Genomic DNA, 18683 nt, shown 5'->3' with positions numbered 1-18683 from the left:
GGGCTTTCAGCATATTCTCAACTCCAACTGTATTTATAGAGCACTTTTAACTCATTCAGTACCAGCCAATTCTAGACCAAGTCTGAAAAGACGTTTAAAAACGTCTTTGGGAGTGAATGAGTTCAACAACCGCTGCTGTCTACAAAGTGCTGTACATGGAGCAAATATATACACAACGAATTGTGAACCAACTTCCTGCAGTTTTAACGCTGCGGCGATTGCAAACAATTCACTTTCTGACGACCTTTTTGAAGCACCTCCGTTTCTCGGCATTTGTCCCAAACAGTATTTTTTTGCTCATTATTATTTCCTGCAAACATCGTAATATACAAGGATTATTTCAGTTTGTTTGATTAATATCCTCCCCTGTGCAGTAAATAAATGCACCCGGGGTCAAAGAAAGTGCGAGGAGTTTTGGGGTAGGCGGTCCTTCGTAATTGAACATGGGTGCCAATCAGTACAACCGGCATTAATGCTGCTTGGGCCTTGATAAAGCGTTTTAAAGTCGATGCTAACAAGGCAGGAGGATTTCAAAGGGGGGGATAAGTGCCTTCATCATTGTTTCAAGCATTGCAGCTTTCTGCCCGTTGCATACTTTTCCCCGTCTATCTTCCAAGGAAAAAGCTGATAACAAGCATCTAATCCCCTCATTGGAATTCAATTACCTCTCATAACCGTCTCCATTGTTCTTTTTCAAACATTCATCTCCGTTGAAAAATTAACCTGCTATTCAACACATGGCACTCGCACAAACGGGGATGCTTGTCTCCTCTGAGCTCATTTGGAATGACTTAAGATGCTATCGGGGGGGCTTAAATCCATCTTCATTCGTCCGCCGCGTGGCCGTGTTTGGGGAGGACGTTCGAAGGCTGGAAGGAGAGCCGTGAGTCCCCAGAACTTGCTTGAACGGAAAGTTCATCACAGGGGCTTTTAAGACAAGAGGGGTGGCGGTGGGGGGGACACTCCGAGAATGCCGTCCAAGTGTTTGAAAAGGTCAAGACAGGCAGATCTTCACAATGAGGACTCGGGCGTCCATATAATAGCGTCGCTCATCCTCTCAGTTCTAATCCTCTATAAACTGGCTATGGGGCTGTTCAATACGTGAGTGATGTTGAGCTCTCGCCAGCGAAGGGATAACCAAGACTAATCATAATGAGAGGTCAAAATCCCAAAGAACGCTAACGGTGAACATGGATTTAGTTTAAGGAACCGTGTCGTGTCTGTTTTATTGTGCTGCTCCCATACAGGCTGTCAATTAACCACATTCAGCTGTCAAAACTAATACAAGGGGATGAACATTTCCAGCAAGTGAACGAAAAACTTCCTCAGGGGAGTTTATGTAAATTTGTGGAATATATTGATATTAGAAAACGTTATCTTCATTTATTAATTGACACTAATTGACAGTTTTTTTTTTGGGGTGGGGGGTCCTTTTAAGCAGTTCCATTAACTCATTCAGTACCAGCCAATTTTGGACCAAGTCTGAAAAGACGTTTAAAAACGTCTTCAGGAGTGAATGTGTTAATATCCCGTGGAAAGTTTTCGGCTTTGTAAATCACCACAATCCCGCAACGCAAGTCAGACGAAAGCATGGTTGGGAAGAAATGTCCTTTGTTTCAATACACAAAAGACATTTTTGAAAAAAATCTCCCACATAAGAGATAGTTTCGGAGTAATCATCCAAATGGGTGGCTTTCATTTTTACGGTCCGGGCCGAAAACTGTGATTGTCGAACACTGCAAGCTTTTTTTTTTTTAATTGATAGTCAAGAAGCACACTTCCTGCGTGATTGTTGTTATAAATTCATGCCTGTAGTGATGTTTATCATTTATATACAGCGTATGGTGGTGTTCGAGAGGAGCCAAATGTCTAATTTGTCTGCCCATAATTATCCAGCAGGAATTTCAAAAGCACGCTAATGAAAATTCCGTTCAATAACTCGAGAGCCCGAACCCCCCACCCTTGCCCCTCGCAATTGGGTCTGATAGGATGATAATGTATGATAATCACAACCAATCACACGTCCACTGGTAAATGGGATGTTCCCCGGTTGATAAGACCGGTGCATTTCAAATGGTGTCCGTGGCAACCGCTGGCAAAATTCGATTGGCGGCCGGAGAATTGACACTGTGCTCTTCATCAAACCGATTTTCTGCATCGGCTTCCAAACCCTTGCTTAGGTACCATCGGCAGATTTAGAGGGACGAAAGAAATAAACAGCCCCCCCGCTGTTGTGCTATCAATACCGCAGCTGAAATGCAAAAGAACGATTACAGGCGGGTTGGACATGAGGAAAATAAAAACATGCATAATAAGTGTTGGCCTGCGTGGAAAACCGGATGTCACCACTGTATGGATGGGTATAAAAAGGCACTTTCTGGAAGGATGTCACGGCCACTGCCACTTGATACCAAGGGATCAGTCGCAAAAGTGGGCGAGCTGTTCTCTCGCCTAAGAGTAATGACTTTAAAGGCATTTCTGGTCAGATCCTTTGAGAATCAAATAAAGCCCCCCTTTCGAACAGCAAGACTCGAGATATCGGATGTGAAATTCCACCTCCGAATAAATACATGCTACAAAAGGGCGAGAAGCCCACCCACCTCCCCTTGAGCCCCGTGAAAATACCACCATGTTTCATTAACTCAAATACCACTCTCCGTGCCTTTGGGACGTGTCTGGAAAGGGAATTTTGAACTACCGATGGAACCTGACTTCCATTATGCCTTGACGTAGCCCGTCTGAGCCCGGGCCCATCCATGACGGGCCGCTAACTCAGTCGTCACGGCAACGACAACCTCCGCTCGTTTCAAGCTGCTATCGTGCCTTTCCAGTAGTGCGGCTTGGATAGGTGTCGACAAATTGGCTTGAGGAGTGCTTGGACCACTCTAATTGCTGTAATGTTACTTTTGCACAAGAACAGTTGCTGGTGTGTAGCGTTGGTGGTGGGGGGGGGGGGGGGGGGGGGCGTCCAAAGTGCTGCGAAAAGGGAGGGCGAGGAGCAGCTGCTACTTACAGGGAACCTTTGAGGGCCCACAGCAGGCCGAGGCTGGCTCGGAGCAGGAGGCATCAAGGGCACTGCAATGAAAGGGAAGTGTGGTGTGGGGTGCACAACAGAGAGAAGGATGGGGGAGGGGAACATGAAAATGAGGGGCGGTCGGCAGAGGAGGAGGAGGGAGATCATTACAAGGAATTTCAAAAATGGCACAATTACATTGCACGCATGAAAAGGGAAGTCAAGTCAAAAACGATCTTACAACAATACGTACGCACCCCCAGTAGTCTAAACAGATCTTTCCGATTGCATTTGTGGAATACGAATGACGCAAAAAAAGACACTCATTTTTATCCAACTCCGGGGGCCGCCATTTTGCCACTTGCCGTCAATTGAAAATGACATCCCAGTTGCTTAGGGCTCAGGTAACGATGGATCGCGGCACACCCGAGTTTGCTTTTGTGACGTTCTATTCTTGACCGATTGTGGTGCCGTGACAATACGTTCTAAGGAGCAGTGGTAGGCTACATTAAAATCTGGTGTTTCTAAGGATAGGAAAGACATTAAAAAAGGCAAACGTTCATTTGGGTTACGAACAATCAATACTGTCCTTGGAGTGCCATTTAAAACAAATAAATTTTAAAAAATTAAAAAATACAAATAACCGCAGATCAAATTAGCGCAATCAATTTAAGGAATTCATGAGATAGGCAAAGAGCTGAATCAGCAACTTCCTTATCGCCAGAGCAAAAAATAAAATAAAATACACAAACACGCTTAGTTGTGAGTTAAATGGGCTGGGACAGACAGGCCAGATAAACCCGTCGCAGGGAGTGAAATGTATTCACTTGTCATTCATCCCAGTGACAAAATGACATTCTAATCCAGGTACCTTGTCCGGACAGCGAGGAGGGGAAAACCTACCCCAAGGTTTCAAATTGGTTGGGGTGAGGGAAAAAAAAAATGCTGATCCAGTGGGGTCCATTTACAATGCAAAATATTGCAGAGCGCCTGAGGCAACTCGATATAATAAGGAGGAATTGGTTTGCTCGTGCTCCAGCAGTGTAAATGTAGTCATGGATCATCTTTACAGCACTCTCTGACTCCTGTATAAACATGTCATCCAGTTTTACACTTTGAGACACCAACCTGGCACAGAGGATGGTCCCGAACCTCTGAAATGGGGATTAATGTGGATGTTTTTTGGTTGTGGGGGCTGCTGATTGTGGTGGTGGTGGTGGTGGTGATGCTGCTGTTGGTTGTGGGGATGGCCGAAAGCGGCCGGCGGGGAGCCCATCAGTCGCGGCGGCGGCTCCATCTGGGGCTGCCGCGTCGGCGAGCGGTGAGTGATGTGCGGCGTGATGAGGGGCTGCAGGGGCTGCTGTCCGTGCGGCCGGCCGTGCTCTGGGAAGGGGTGGGGTCCCCGCGGCCGGGACAAAAGCTGGTGGTGGTGGTGGTGCTGCTGCGGCTGTTGATGGGGAAGATGAAGGAGAGGCATTCGAGAGGACTGCTGATGTTCAGAGAGAGAGAGAGATGCGGAAGGAAAGAACAATACCAAAATCTGTTATTATTCTGAAACACATTCATAGCAAAGCAGTACTTGTCCAGGAGGAATATTTGATCCGATTCATATTTCTTCATATTGTGCAAGTGGTCGTAACGTTGCGTAGCAGTGAATGTATGGCTCTGCGACCACAGGTGTCATGATACCACCCTTAAAGGAGGCGTTATGCGATTTTTCACGGGTCTTAATAACATGGCTGTGGCAAGCTTTGCCCCGCCCCCAAAATACATCCATCCATCCATTATTCCGATCCGCTTATCTTCACGAGGGTCGCAGGGGGGTGGGGGGGGGGGGGGTTGCTGGAGCCTATCCCAGCTGACTTCGGGCAGTAGGCGGGGGACACCCTGAACCGGTTGCCAGCCAATCGCAGGGCCATCCACGCTCACACTCACGACTAGGGACAAGTTTAGAGTGTTCAATCAGAGCTGCCGTGCATGTTTTTTGAATGTGGGAGGAAACCGGAGTACCCGGAGAAAACCCACACAGGCCCGGGGAGAACATGCAAACTCCACACAGGAAGGCCGGAGCCGGGATTGAACCCATGACCTCTGCACTGTGAGGTTGACGCGCTAACCACTGGACCACCGCCCCCCCCCCCCCCCAATACAAATGATTCCTAATTACCCTTTTGCCCCATTTTAGATTGCTCTTTAAATTGACCCGTTTTGAACTGGTGGTCTTGTCTCACGAAACTGAGCCACTGTTCACCTGAACTCGTCCGCTTCACAACAGGGTATGCCAACATGAATAAAGTTCAAGAGGGGGTTAGTTTCGTTTTACCCGCAATCCCATGTTGCCCCTCAGGTGGAAGCTGTGGTCATTCATTCTCCCTCGGTGGCCCCCTCTCATGTTGGCCAGTCCAAACCCAGCGTAGCCTCCTCCTCTTCCTCCTCGGCCCCCGTACCGATTTTGCCGTTTCTGCCGTTCTTGTTGCTCAAGTTCGAGATCCTTTTTGGCCTTCTCTGACAGTTCTGAAGAAATAAAACCCTTTGATTAACCTTTAGTGACATTTGAGGGAATATTAAAAGCACACTTTTCCTACCGAGTGTTTCCGGGATGTTCCTTCGCTTGTTGCCCGCGTCAGCCAAGCGCACGACAACGGCATCCTTTCTCTCTGACTTGAAGCGGATACGACCAGAGTCTCCATCTTCTTCCTCGTCGTCATCAGATTCCTCCTTTGCTAATTCTTCAGGGAGGACTTCATTTTCAACCTAGGGAGCAAATAAATACCACACGTGTGCTGCCTCATTTATGATTTTTTTTTGGTTCAACGGAATCAATGTGGTTTCACATTTTCTTCAATCAACAGATAGGCCTTGGCTGCTACATTCAACAACTTCTCATTGAGGCATATAATCACTTCGAGGCTAATGGTAGTGTTCTGATATAGTGTACCGTTTGCTTTTCAAAGACCTGAGAGACTTCTGCCGCTTCCTCCTGTTCATCCCCCAAATTCTCCTCCTCAGGGGCCACTTCCTGCTCGAATCCTCCTCCCTCCTCATAGGTTTGATATTCGTTGTCCTGTAGACAAAGGTGTTGAAATGGTGACTGTTGCCTCTTGCCGGATGTGAATCTGTGGCAATGGAAAGGTCTCTGTTCTCCATTGGTCCACGTAAAAAAAAAAAAAAAAAGGATGCAGCTAATTGCAGAGAGGCAAACAAATGTTGTACAGAGGATTTTCGATAGGGGGGGGGGGCACCGTGTAAAACCCCACCCTACCCCTCTTCCGATAGCAAATTAGCATAACAGTGGGAGCATGGCTTCATTACTATTCCTGACAGCATTTGAAAGTCAATGAGATGTAAATGATGGACATGATACAGAGAAATATGGCCAAAGCTTCCAAGGGAGGGAGATTAAATTTTTTTATAAAAATGTAAAAAATAAAAAAATAAAACACCTCAGAGCAGTCTATATATAATAAAGAGAAACTAAAGGAGGATCCTGTTCAACATGGAACAATATTAAAGAAACATCCAACGATGAAGTTATGATTTTTTTACTTCATTTTCAGGAAAATAAATAAAACTGAAAAAAAGATCTGAAAATAGCTTTTTTTAATGGCAAATGCATCTTTGATCATCTATAGACGCCAACAACAACGGCAGAAAAATGAAATGTTCTTCCACTACATGACAGGAGGTGCTATTAACCCGTGCAACAATTTAGAAGCATCTCTGTGTAAAAGAGGCTAATTTGATGCCGCGCGAACACGAGATGACAAATGATTTGTGAGCACTTAAAAATGTGTCGCGAGGTGTCCTCAGCATTCCAAACCCACGTTGAAAAGGGCGCCACAATGAACACCATTCAAATGGTGCAGGACTTGCTTGTAATTAAAATCGTGTCTGCTCAAACAGGCCCTCAAAAAAAAAAAAAAAAAAAAGCAAGCAAGATAAGGTCGCACGCACGCATAAGATGGCGACTTGCTTCATTAGCTTCCCAAACAGCAGCACAATTTCATAGAGTAAAGAAAAACACTAGCTAAAATGAGATTGAGGGACAAAGATGCCCCCAGAGATAACACAGGGGCTAAATCCTTGAAACTAACTGAAAAGTGCACAATGAATGGCGCTGTCGAGAAATGTCAAGGGCAGGAAGCTCAGTGACAGTGGAGGTATGACATAATTTCAATCGGCGTTGATGCTGGCAGATAACGTAAACACTGAATGGCGATCTCGTTTCCATGTAGCTCCAGTAAGTGGGACACAGTTGGCCCCTCCAAAACTCTACCGCCATTTTCACTTCATCTCCGTTTGAAAGGCCAAGTGTCCCAATAGTTTTCATCCACCTCTGTAAAGTGCCAAACAGCATGGCATGTTGGTTAAACGGACCGTGGCGGACGTTTGAGCACGGATCGCCGCTTATCTTTCATCCTCTTAGCGGGGAAGGGAGCAAATAAAGAGAAGCTCACCATCAATCACCAGGGACGTGTATAGGGGTGTCCTCTGGAAGGTCAATAATCTTTTCACCTGCATGACGCGTTATCAGATCCGGATAAAAGCCCCCCATCAAACACCCGCCCACCCACATTAACCTCGGCGACTGGCAGCACAAAGCCTTTCCTTACTCGTCAAGAGATACCAAGGTCACAATGGCACTTGGTCGGCGAATCGGCCTCCCGCCAAACAAGCCGTCAGCGTAAACGTTGTCAGCGTGATGGAGAAATTAACTCGTGGCGGGAAGAGATAGTTGGGGGGGGATAATGCAGACCTAGACCTACATCTCCTTTTACCTGAACAGATTTGTAATTCTCAATCACCCAAAGGGAAGCGATATCTCTTTGGGTGCTCACACCGGAGCGGGAATTAAAAGTCCTCGATTAAATGTTAAAGAGGACAGCGACATGACATCACACTATACAAATGTAAGACGCCAAATGAGGATAACCGTGACAGAAAATGGATTGATGGTGTAGAGCAGCCTTTCAGGTGTGGCGGATAAATACAACAAAATAATATGATATGACCTGCATGAAAACTGATATTTTCTAAACATAATAATAAACACGAATCATGACACGAGGAACGTCCTATCTAGCCGCAACGCTCTCTGGTCGCTATGGCAATGTTGAAACATGCCTTCAAAATGAGATACACCGCAAATAAAAAAAGGGTATGAAAAATACGACATATCATACAGAATGGGCTTGGTGTGTTGGAGTTCCCCCATGAGATGAATCCGTATTTTAAGTAGGACTCCTGATACTGTCTATTAAATGTAGCCTTCTTATTCTTGAAGGTCGCAGGCTCCTCTTCTGTCTCCTGGCTGCGCTTTTCCCCTTCCCAAAGACATTTGTTTTTGTAATCATTTTGCTAGCTCCTGGGTTTCATTTTAGCAGTCACCTATCACGTGACCAAGAAGCGCGCCCTGACCTGTGTCAAGAGTGACATACTGTAGACCAGGGGTGTCAAACTCATTTTTGTCGCGGGCCACATTTTAGTTGCGGTTTCCCTTGGTGGGCCGTAATGAATTTGGGGAATCCATATCAACGTTTAATCACCTCCACATATTACATCCACAGCGCACAACAAATTGATGGATAACTAGTTTGAAAATCAGAAGTCAAAAATAATGACTGTTATTGTGGATTACATATGACAATTTGAAATTTTGGTTCAGACTTTACCAAGCATCATCGAACTTGACATGTTTGACTTGCTTTCGCGGGCCACATGAAATGATATGGCGGGCCAGATCTTGCCCCCGAGGCTTGACTTTGACACCAGTGCTGTAGACGGATGTAACAAAGAATCTTGTTCAAAAAAATCAAAGAATCAAAAAAGCTTGTTTTACTTTGAATCATTTTTCAAAGTAAAACACTTTCAGATTCTAAAACAAATAAAAAGTAAGTTGTTGTATGCAAGTTATTTATTCTTTCTGTGCGACTCGGGGTTTGGGGACCCCTGGTATAGATGGTCCGGGGTTAAAATCTCTGTATGAGAGCTCTTCTTTGGCTGTTCTCAAAGCTTCATCCCACGTTCCCAAAATATTAGGGCTGTACGATATTTATCGGACCGATAATTGTCAGCCCAATATTGGGGGAAGAAATGACATAAAATGGTAAATGGGCTGTCACTTGCATCGCGCTTTTCTACCTCACGTACGCAAAGCGCTTCACACTGTTATCTCCTTCACCTACTGATGGCGCAGCATCAGGAGCAACTTGCGGGGGGGTGTTCAGTATCTTGCTCAAGGACACTTTGACATGCTTGCAATGGCCGGGGATCAAATCACCAACCTCCGGGTTCGAAACCACTCTGACACTGAGCCATGCTGCCCCTACGTCACTTCTTTCCGGTCCGATATTGAAAAATTCCATGTTTGCGCAGATGACAGACCTGCTGAATAATTTAGATGGGACGCATTCTCTCCACTCACTTGAAATTCTCCATCGATGGACTCATTGATTTGGATGTCCAGCACTTCGTCTGTGGTGTAATCCACTTGTTCTTCGGGTACGTCATCCCGAGTGTAGTTCTCGGCATATAACTCGTCAGCCTGGTTCTGCGGGTAATCCGGCTCCGTGTCCACACCCTCGTAGTAGTTGGCGCCCGGGTTGAAAGTGTCGTCTGGGAAGTCCTGCGTGATCCCTTGCAGGCTAAAGCTGTAACATATAAATAATAGTTTTCATGCATGTATTCGGCATTGTGGCATCATATAAAAAAATTTAGATTAAAAGGTCTGCTCACATTGAATTTATTTTCATTTCTTTGAGCAAAACATACAAAATCATAGGGGACTTTTTTCGTATAGGACGATAATGTGATGACATTCGAATTAAAGCATATCATAATTGAGATATTTTTTTCAGCACAGTACAGTGATCCAACCTTTTTGGGAGGGTTTAAACTGTATACAGTACAAGTGCTACATTGTGACATTTAAAGTAATAAAATAGTGCTGAACCTCTCGTGTGCCTCCTCATCGTCACTCTGAAGAAGCGCGTCGTTCAACTCTTCGTCATCTTCAGAAAGATTCTTGGTGGGGCGGAGAAAGAAAAAAACTGCGGTAAGAAAGTGTTGAGTGTGTCATCATCGTCCGTGACGTTATTTTCGTGAGGGCTTACCTTCTTACCCAACGGTGAAAATTCTTCAAACAAATCGTCCTCCAAGTCGCTTTTAAAGGAGAAAATACAAATGCATTGGAGGCAGAACGTACATCCCCCCCCCCCCCTTCTCAGAACCCACAGTACAGGGAGACCTTGAGTTACATTTCCAGAGCGGCGATATAATCTGATGTTTGTGTGCATGTCAGAACGCGTCGGCGTCGATCACTAACCTTTGCGAACGCAGGAGGTAAGTCCTAACTATCCAAACTATTCTAGACGATCTAATCTAATCTGAAAAACAGTGGTAACTGAGCATACTAAATTCATTCATTGTTTGTCACGCTGAAACGTCGCAAGTTGGTGCCATCGTGAACCAAGAATCTCTTGTAATATATGATGATTATTTTTTTGTTTTATTAAACTTACCTCTCTAAATCATTATCTTCACCCCTCCTCCTTCGTGAACGCTCCGTTCCAGGCTTGTCATATTCGTCAAAGAAACAACCTACACACACACAAAAAAAAACTATTATCCACGCTCTCTCGGGAATCATGACATCACAGTCGTGAGAATTCACACAAAATCAACCATCCATCCATCCATCCATCCATCCATTTTCGGATCCGCTTATCCTCGCAAGGGTCGCGGGACGTGCTGGAGCCTATCCAAGCGGTCATCGGGCAGGAGGCGGGGCACACCCTGAACTGGTTGCTAGCCATTTGCAGGGCACACACTCACACCTAGAGACAATTTAGTGTTTTCCAGTAACCTCCCACGCATGTTTTTGGAATGTGGGAGGAAACCGGGGTACCCGGAGAAAACCCACGCAGGCACAGGGAGATCATGCAAACTCCACACAGGAAGGTCTCTGCACTGTGAGGCCAACGTGCTAACCAATCGACCACCGGGCAACCCAAAATCAACCAATTGGACCAAATTATCATCAGTTTCCATGACCTCCGACATTTAGAGTGCCTCTTAATACAGCAAACAAAGTTCAGAAGTTCATTTTAGCTTTACCTGACATCTTGTTGCGTTACCAGAAGACGGAAGGTTCTTCTTTTTTTAACCAAATGTGTCTGAAGATTCCCCATTCAAAGTTTCTCTCTCAATTGAGCATTTAGCTCGCTTAAACAGTGAGTCCCTGCTATTAGACTATAATATGCAGTAATTGCATGTAAAAGACACGAGGGAGTACCTAAAGCTCCTCAACTCACTTCAGTCAATGGGCACCAAGATGTCCCTGGATCCCAAAGCAAAAAACTGTAATTAGGTTGTTGTTGTTTTTTTTTAAATACAGGAACTCTCCAAGGTTTAGAACTCTACCTTGACTCGTACTCAGGTATTTCATTTGTATCGTGCAACTTTGGATTTTAGATCATACTGTGCCACCATCGCAACGAACAACTTTAAAAATACAAGATTACAACCATGCATGCGCACGCACACGCGCGCGCGCGCACACACACACACACACACACACACACACACACACACACACACACAGTTGTTGACGTCCCACAGCAGTCTGTGCAAATTGAGTCCCTGTTTGTTATGATCCGGAGCGAGTTAAGAGGCCACGGTGTGTTTAATGAAACACCAACGCCGGAGGAGTTGTTGCCTATAAAACGCTGACACGACATAATTTTATTGCGGCCGAATTTGGCTGGTCGCGTAACGCGATGCTAAATGAGAAACCGACGTTCGCTTGCCGAAAGCTACATCTCATCCTGTAGCCGAGTCAAAAAAATACAGCCTGTCCATTTGCGCGATCCGGGTTTTATCGAGCAAAAATCAATGTCTGCTCATGTATGTAGCCGATAAAATACATTTTAAAAAACAGCTCACGGCTAACATTAGCCAATCGACTAAGTTAGCATAGCACCCGAAAGGAAGAAAAGAGCCGCTTACCCTCGTCATTGGCCGACATTGTACAAGAGCGCTTTCCGTTTGAGGAATGTGACTACACAACTGGGGCTAACATTTGGAAATATGTTTATAAATTCGACATTTCGATGAGGCGAAATCCAGGATTTGAATGAGTGGCGCAAAGACAGAATAAACAAGCGCGGCTGCTCGGTCCCCTTGCAGCTGTGCTAAGTTGCTAACTAGCGAAGCACCAACATGGCAGCGCTTTGTGCTTCGGTTCCTGGCGAGTCATTGCGTGTTAGGAAACAACAGCGACCCCGTTCGGCGAGGTGGAGAAAACACAACACAAAAGTGATGACAGTGATGAAACGAGGTGATGACAGAAGGCAAAGAAATCTTTTCAAAATAGTTTCCCACCATAATTACGACAAACCTCTCAAACTACATTCAATAAAATCTTTTCAACGGGGAAAATATAAATATTCAACCAAGATAATGTAGTTATTGCTCTCATATAACTTGGGATATGATTGTGTTCAGAATGACCCAGTCACATCTTACCTCTCTGAGCTCATCCGCCCCTACACACCTGCCCGGCGCCTCAGGTCTGTGGACCAGACTTTTTATTAGAAGTACCAAGAACTAAACTGAGGCTCAGAGGGGATCGAGCCTTATCTGTTGCTGGTCCCTCCTTCTGGAATGACCTCCCACTGAACATTCGGCAAGCCTCCTCGCTGCCCATCTTCAAAACCCTCCTCAAAACTCACTCGTATTCTTTGGCGTTCGACTCAGCATGACTTAGATTTGTTCTTGGTTTTACTGTTTGGTGCTTTCTACCGCCTTTATTACCGATTTGTCTTACTGTTTATTGTGCATGTTAAATTGCTCCATGTACAGCACTTTGTATGCAGCGATGGCTGTTTGAAAGTGCTGTATAAATACTGTTGACTTGACTTGACTTGACATCAAAATTCGTGTTAAAAAGAGTCGCCACCTTTCAAAGTACCTGTCAATAAAGTTAAACGCTTCTATAGGCTATTGCTGACATTTTATTCAGTCATATCTTACAGCACAACCCCTGTAAGAGCTTCCACAACATCAACAGGCTTTGGACACAAGGTAACAATCAAGAGAGTACAACAGCAAAACAAGGGTGAAGTTATGAACTACACCACGATACACAGTAACAACAGTCACCACCGAGTGGAGAAAATACAGCACAACAATGATATTACCAAGAGCTGAACATTGCTTTAAAATTGATGAAAAGATGAGGGGGGGGGGGGAAATGGTAAATGACATTGAAGAAGCAGGAATTTTTCGGATACATATTAAGTACATATTATGGCAAATTCCCATTAGCGTTGTTTGTCCCACCCCATATAGGAATTTGTCTTTGAAATTATGCTCCATGAAATTTTTTCACCATATTTCCAAACCATATGCTGGGTACAAACAAAACACAGCTCGTACAGCATTGTGATTTGGGGCTTCAACTCGAACTGGGACCCTACTCAATGTTCTGCGAATTACAAACAATTCCAACTACCAGTCAGTGTTAGGACAAAACCTTTAGTCTTTGTGGCTATTTAATTCTGAACACAGTCCTATTGTCAGTTACAAAACGGTGTGCACACTTGTGCAATCACAGTACAGGTATCACAGTAGAAGGACAGGAAATATAGAAAATGTATCGATGGATGGATCAAGTCCTGTGTTTCTTAAATCATTAATTCAACATTTTTGTTCAAGATTGACAGTACAGTAGAAAGCGGTCATGAATATATGCAAATGTTGATATCAAATAATATTTCAGATCATTCAAGTCACAGAAATTCGAAATGGCACATATTCATCCTTATTCGCTGTCATTCATCATTTCCATCAGACGATTCGTTAGCTGTCCACTTCAGTGGAATTCCAACCCCCCTCGAAATTCCTCCTGGGCTGAAAAAAGGTCAACAAAGACGACGAGAGACAACCAACGAGAGGTGAGCAGTGAAGTGAAACTCATTGTATTGCCTCATTATGGGTTCCCACTGTGAGGAAGGAGCTATTTTGTGCCACCAACCAGGTCAATATCTGCAAAGATAGATGAGGGAGGGGATCAGCCGAGCAGATTGGGAAAGACTGCATATTAATGACCTGTGAAGATGGGGGGAAACAGCATTAAATACAATCAGTTGTTAACCGACCATGGAATGTGTGCCCAAATTTTTATATTTTTCTTTATGTATATATATATATATATATATATATATATATATATATATATATATATACACAAATTACATTCAGTAAGTCTATAGAGTATGCATACACATGTAATAATTTGAAAACGTTTGTTTATTATTATTTCAATATACAAATCGTATCAGGAATATTTTTTAAAATCATGAAAAATACTAATGAATGAAACATATCCTTACAACTGAATCGCTTTTTTAAAGATTTGCAAAATAAATGTTGCATAAATTGTATTTTTTGTACAATAAGGAATATTTTAAAATATAGTTAAATGATTGTTTGAACGAGTAACCCCTTCAAGTAAAATAAATATCTAAAATTCTTACGATATAAAGTACTAAAATTTGCAATGGCTAATATCTCCTTACTGAATATTCTTGTATAGTATTGTTATAGTATTGTGTCATTGAAAAACGCTTTTTTTTGGCGGGGGGGGGGATTTTTTTCTATGTCTAATATTTTCAAACTGAATATGGTGCCGTGTTTAGCTCATCCTTCTTCCCTGGAGAGAATTTGCACCAGTCTGTGACCCACATCTCTTGCTTGTTTTATTCAAGCTCATCGTCATAGTCTGAGTGGGCGGAAAATGTTAACATCGGGCTCCACGATTGGACGAAGCTCTGCGCCTCACGTCACCATTGGTCAGACTCATTTTCAATCAAAGACCGTCTCGGCTTCCCGCGCCATTCGACGTGCACGCGCGGAAGGGAACATGCACGTAGCCGCTCCGAGACTGTCTGGAGTGTGTCTGAAATTGACAAAATAGGAGACGGACTTTTTTTTCAGCCTTTTCCCTTTTACTTGTTCGACTCCTTTCACAGAGGACACCTGGCCGAATGTGGGACATTATTTCACCGCCAGCGTACCGTCGTTATGGGAATTGGATTTTTGGTAGTGGTGGGGGTTGGGAGGGGGGAATCGATGTGAAAGTTTTGGTGCGTCAGCAGATTTTGCCGAATGCGCAGACAGGTGAGTTGGCCAACACACACCTACACGGCGCCGCTAAAATGCTACATTTGACCAAATATTCCTTCAGACGTGGCTTGAATCGAGTTTAAACAAACCCACGACCTTACATGAACCCGATGCGGTAGTTTTGAATGAGCAGACGTTTGTCGCTAAGGTGCATCCACGCACGTTTAGCTGTCTGTGCAAGTGCACTTCAAGCTACTCACAAACTTCTGTTGTTCTCCCCCACATAAGGCAAATGTATACCCCGTCGCAATGAAAACGCGCTACGTGTCACCGAGTCGTCGCCGAACGTTTCGATTTGAATGTCTTTTGTCCTGTCACCTGTTTTTATGCTCAGGGGTGTCTGCGTGCTGCGTTCAGGGTTCATGGAGAGAGCAGCAGACACAGAAAAAGATTGGGTGATACGCCATCATTTTTTTTTAAAAGAGAGGAGACAGTACATTTCTTTTCATATGCACAAGTTAGTCAGCCACGTGCCAATTGAGTCTCTTTGTAAGTAGTAACAAGGTGTCCCTAAAGCGCCCCCAACCCCCTATAGTCTACTCCAAAACAGTCCATTTGGCGCAGACAAAGCTCATCCCCAAAAGAACATCATAAATAAAGCTTTTTATTCAGCTGAAATCGGGGCCTTACATTCGGGGCCCTACATTAAGTGGAGGGAATTATGGACAGTTTCAAGTAGGAGTAGGTATTTGCAGAAAACTGTCAGACTTCTGCCAGAAAGCAAAAAAACAACAAACAAAAGTAATTGAAAGCCCATTTTAAAAGTAAACCTATTTTGGTTTTTGACAGGGGCGATTTGAAGAGCGACAGGTGTACACGCTCCTGTTGTACACGAGTTTGAATGTGATTGGTTCATTCTGGACAGTCACATCCCAATTATGATAGGACGTGCGCACATGTGCAACCACGTTATCTCAGGTGTGAAGTTCCTCTCCTAAAAAGGTAAAGAGTGAGTTTTACAGCTACTACAGAACCACATAAATATGGTGATTAAATGACACTGGTCAACAAATTTGGAGCGTTTTTTTTTCTCTTCAAATCAGAGACCCATGTCAGCTTTTATCAAAGATTTTTTTTTTTTTTGCGGTGATTCTGAATCTTTTTTTTTTTCCTGTGGCACAACAGGTTTTCATTATAATAATACAAAATGTAATATACTAATATCTGTAGTCATATTTATGATTTAAGAGTTAGCTTTAAAAACGGGTGGGGTTTTTTTCTGAAACATCATTGTTATAATTTACACCCTGAAAACAAAATGCGAAAATATGTCAAAAACCTGAAGTGCTAAGAAAACAATATTTGAAGTCGGCGTCAAAAATATACTGACGGTGTATCCTATCTGATTAAATTTTGCTGTTGACCTTTGTATTTAAAAATAAAAATAAAAAATAAAATCCGCCATTTGAAGAGCGGTGTGGACTTTTTAGACTGTATGTCTTGGCATGACATACTTATCTATGCTTGTCACATCACATATAAATCTGATATTTTTCCACGCCATACTTTTTCAACAATTCTTTTAGGATCTGTCCATCCAATGTTGAAACTTCCTCACGTGTTTTGTTAAGTCGAAGATTGAGTGCTAACACACTAGCTAGCTAAAGTAGCTAACTAACCCACAACGCCAGCGTGTTCGCTATTTATCAATATCCTTTAACACAGCTTTTAGCCTTTCGCCACTTTTATGCGCAATTCCCGTCTGGTGGGCAAAATGAAGATTCAAATGATTCTTGTCTCGCGTAGGAGTCATCAATTTAACATTTCCCTGCTTGTGAACGGCAACAACATCCAATATTTAGCTCACGACGAGATCCAAGAGTGTAATGTGTCCAACCCCACTGATCGTCTGCCGCCTCAGGCCCGTCTAGACATTTGTGCTCCGTCACTGCAGTCTGCGAAGCCTCTCCTCCTCCCTCCTCAGCGCTAGCTTTTTAGGGGGCCAAGATGGCAGCCTCTGCGTTGTTATTACCCCCACCCCGCAACCTCCGTGACCCATATGGAGTCCACGTGACAAGTGAAAACACGGCGCCACGGTCACGTCACGTCAGTAGCCATTTTGTCTCATTCGCTACACTTTCAACTTGGATTTCTGTTCACGTCGCTCGATCGAGAACGCCGGATACGAGTGATATGAACGTTTTCCACTCGTACCGTCTGCCTAGCTCCTGCGTTGTCGCAAAAAATAATCGAGCTAGTTCGACACGTCGAATCACATTTGAAAAAGAAAATAACTCTGACATTTCTGCCGCCGAAGATCATTTCGAATGATCTGTTCAATTCCATTTTATTTTAAGAAATATAATTATGAAAGGAAAATTCACCCCACTTTGCTAATTGAAGGTAGGAATTGGACGTGCCCTTTTTATTTTATTTATTTATTTTACAAAAAGTGGGAATTTTAGGCGGAAGGCATTAAATAACACGGATACCATTTCGATTACGAGATATTTTTTCAACAAACTTTGGGAGGGATATAAAATCGACGAGGAACACGTTTGACAATTTCTTCGGGAAGTCTGAATTCAAACTTGCATGAGAGTTTGTCTGCTTTGTTCTTGACAACGTACCGTATTTATCCAGTGGCAATGTATGTTGTGGATGTGGAAGTCACAGCAGGTGGCCGACAAAAGGAATGTGATCTTTTGGTCTAAGATCACTGAACGAAACGCTGCAGGAAGTTGCTTTTAAAGTATTCATTAGAATGACATTTTATCCGTTTTGTTACTACTGTTTTGGAATTTGATCTTCATTGGGTCCAGGGTTTAAAATGATTTAGTGATGAAAAGTTGACTTTTTTTTGTTGTTGTTTCAAGTAGACACATTTAAAAAAAAAAAAAAAAAAAAAGTCCGATTCAGCATTTTTTCTGTTTGAATCAAACAAGCTTGTCATGTACTCGTCACTTGACGGAAATACGCTCGAAGCGTCCGTCTGACATGACAAGTTACTTTGGCCCGGTGATGTATTTACCGTTTGCCGTATCGGCGAGCGGCCGGGGACAAGATCTCTTCATTATCACCTGCTGAGCACACATACTTGTCGTCGTCTTCTTTTAATAGCTCTTGACCGCTCAACTATTAGTTTTGGAGCGGCAACGCTTGAAAAAGTTGGTGGTCAAAAATGAGTGGAATTGGAATTATGGGAAGGGGAGAAAGGCGTGGCCATTTTAGGTTCATTGAGTTGTGTTATTTTTTCATTTTCAGCTGCCCCATTTTGAATGTTCCAGTCAAGCGTTCTGAAAAATTTGCCATAGTGTGCCAAACATTATGGGTGCAAAATAATATTGACAGTCCGGTGTCATAAATATTTTAACATGCTATGCGACTTTGAAAAGTTATCATTCATACGTTCCCTCTGTGAAACGTACCGATGGAGCTAGCTTCGTGAGATTGTGTTTTGAAACAGTCATCGAAACAAAACAAGAAAAAAAAGAACTTTACAAAAGGCTAAAAGCACATTTTCTATTTCCTCAAGGAAATAGAC

At 43.6% G+C, this 18683-nt stretch overlaps 2 protein-coding genes across 13 annotated transcripts in view; one reads left to right on the top strand and one right to left on the bottom strand.

Moving 5' to 3' along the window:
• rbm33a (RNA binding motif protein 33a) overlaps positions 1–12216 on the bottom strand; it is a 30562-nt gene extending 18346 nt beyond the window's left edge. Inside the window, exons 1-10 of one of the 4 annotated variants that reach the window (XM_086101346.1) lie at positions 12020–12216; positions 10534–10612; positions 10126–10174; positions 9966–10036; positions 9438–9663; positions 5952–6077; positions 5599–5767; positions 5337–5527; positions 4142–4502; positions 3014–3075 (exon numbers count right to left, since the gene is read on the bottom strand). In XM_086101346.1, the coding sequence (XP_085957472.1) occupies positions 3014–3075; positions 4142–4502; positions 5337–5527; positions 5599–5767; positions 5952–6077; positions 9438–9663; positions 9966–10036; positions 10126–10174; positions 10534–10612; positions 12020–12038 (1353 nt within the window). In that variant the 5' untranslated portion in view covers positions 12039–12216. The remainder of the gene's footprint in view (positions 1–3013; positions 3076–4141; positions 4503–5336; positions 5528–5598; positions 5768–5951; positions 6078–9437; positions 9664–9965; positions 10037–10125; positions 10175–10533; positions 10613–12019) is intronic. The other 3 variants (XM_086101347.1, XM_086101349.1, XM_086101348.1) reach the window with 3 other exon arrangements.
• A 2710-nt stretch (positions 12217–14926) lies between these two features.
• Positions 14927–18683, top strand: part of LOC147187191 (uncharacterized) — a 29954-nt gene continuing 26197 nt past the window's right edge. For all 9 annotated transcript variants that reach the window (XR_015099037.1, XR_015099042.1, XR_015099036.1 and 6 more), the window contains exon 1: positions 14927–15193. Coding sequence is in view for 1 of the 9 variants with exons in the window: in XM_086102289.1 (XP_085958415.1) it covers positions 15061–15193 (133 nt within the window). In the remaining 8 variants the exon portion in view is untranslated. The remainder of the gene's footprint in view (positions 15194–18683) is intronic.

The sequence above is a fragment of the Hippocampus guttulatus genome, chromosome 21 (assembly GCF_054856545.1).
Source record: "Hippocampus guttulatus isolate MCC_2025c chromosome 21, RoL_Hgut_1.0, whole genome shotgun sequence".
Taxonomy (NCBI): Eukaryota; Metazoa; Chordata; class Actinopteri; order Syngnathiformes; family Syngnathidae; genus Hippocampus; species Hippocampus guttulatus.
This window is presented reverse-complemented; position numbering and strand designations above follow the sequence as displayed.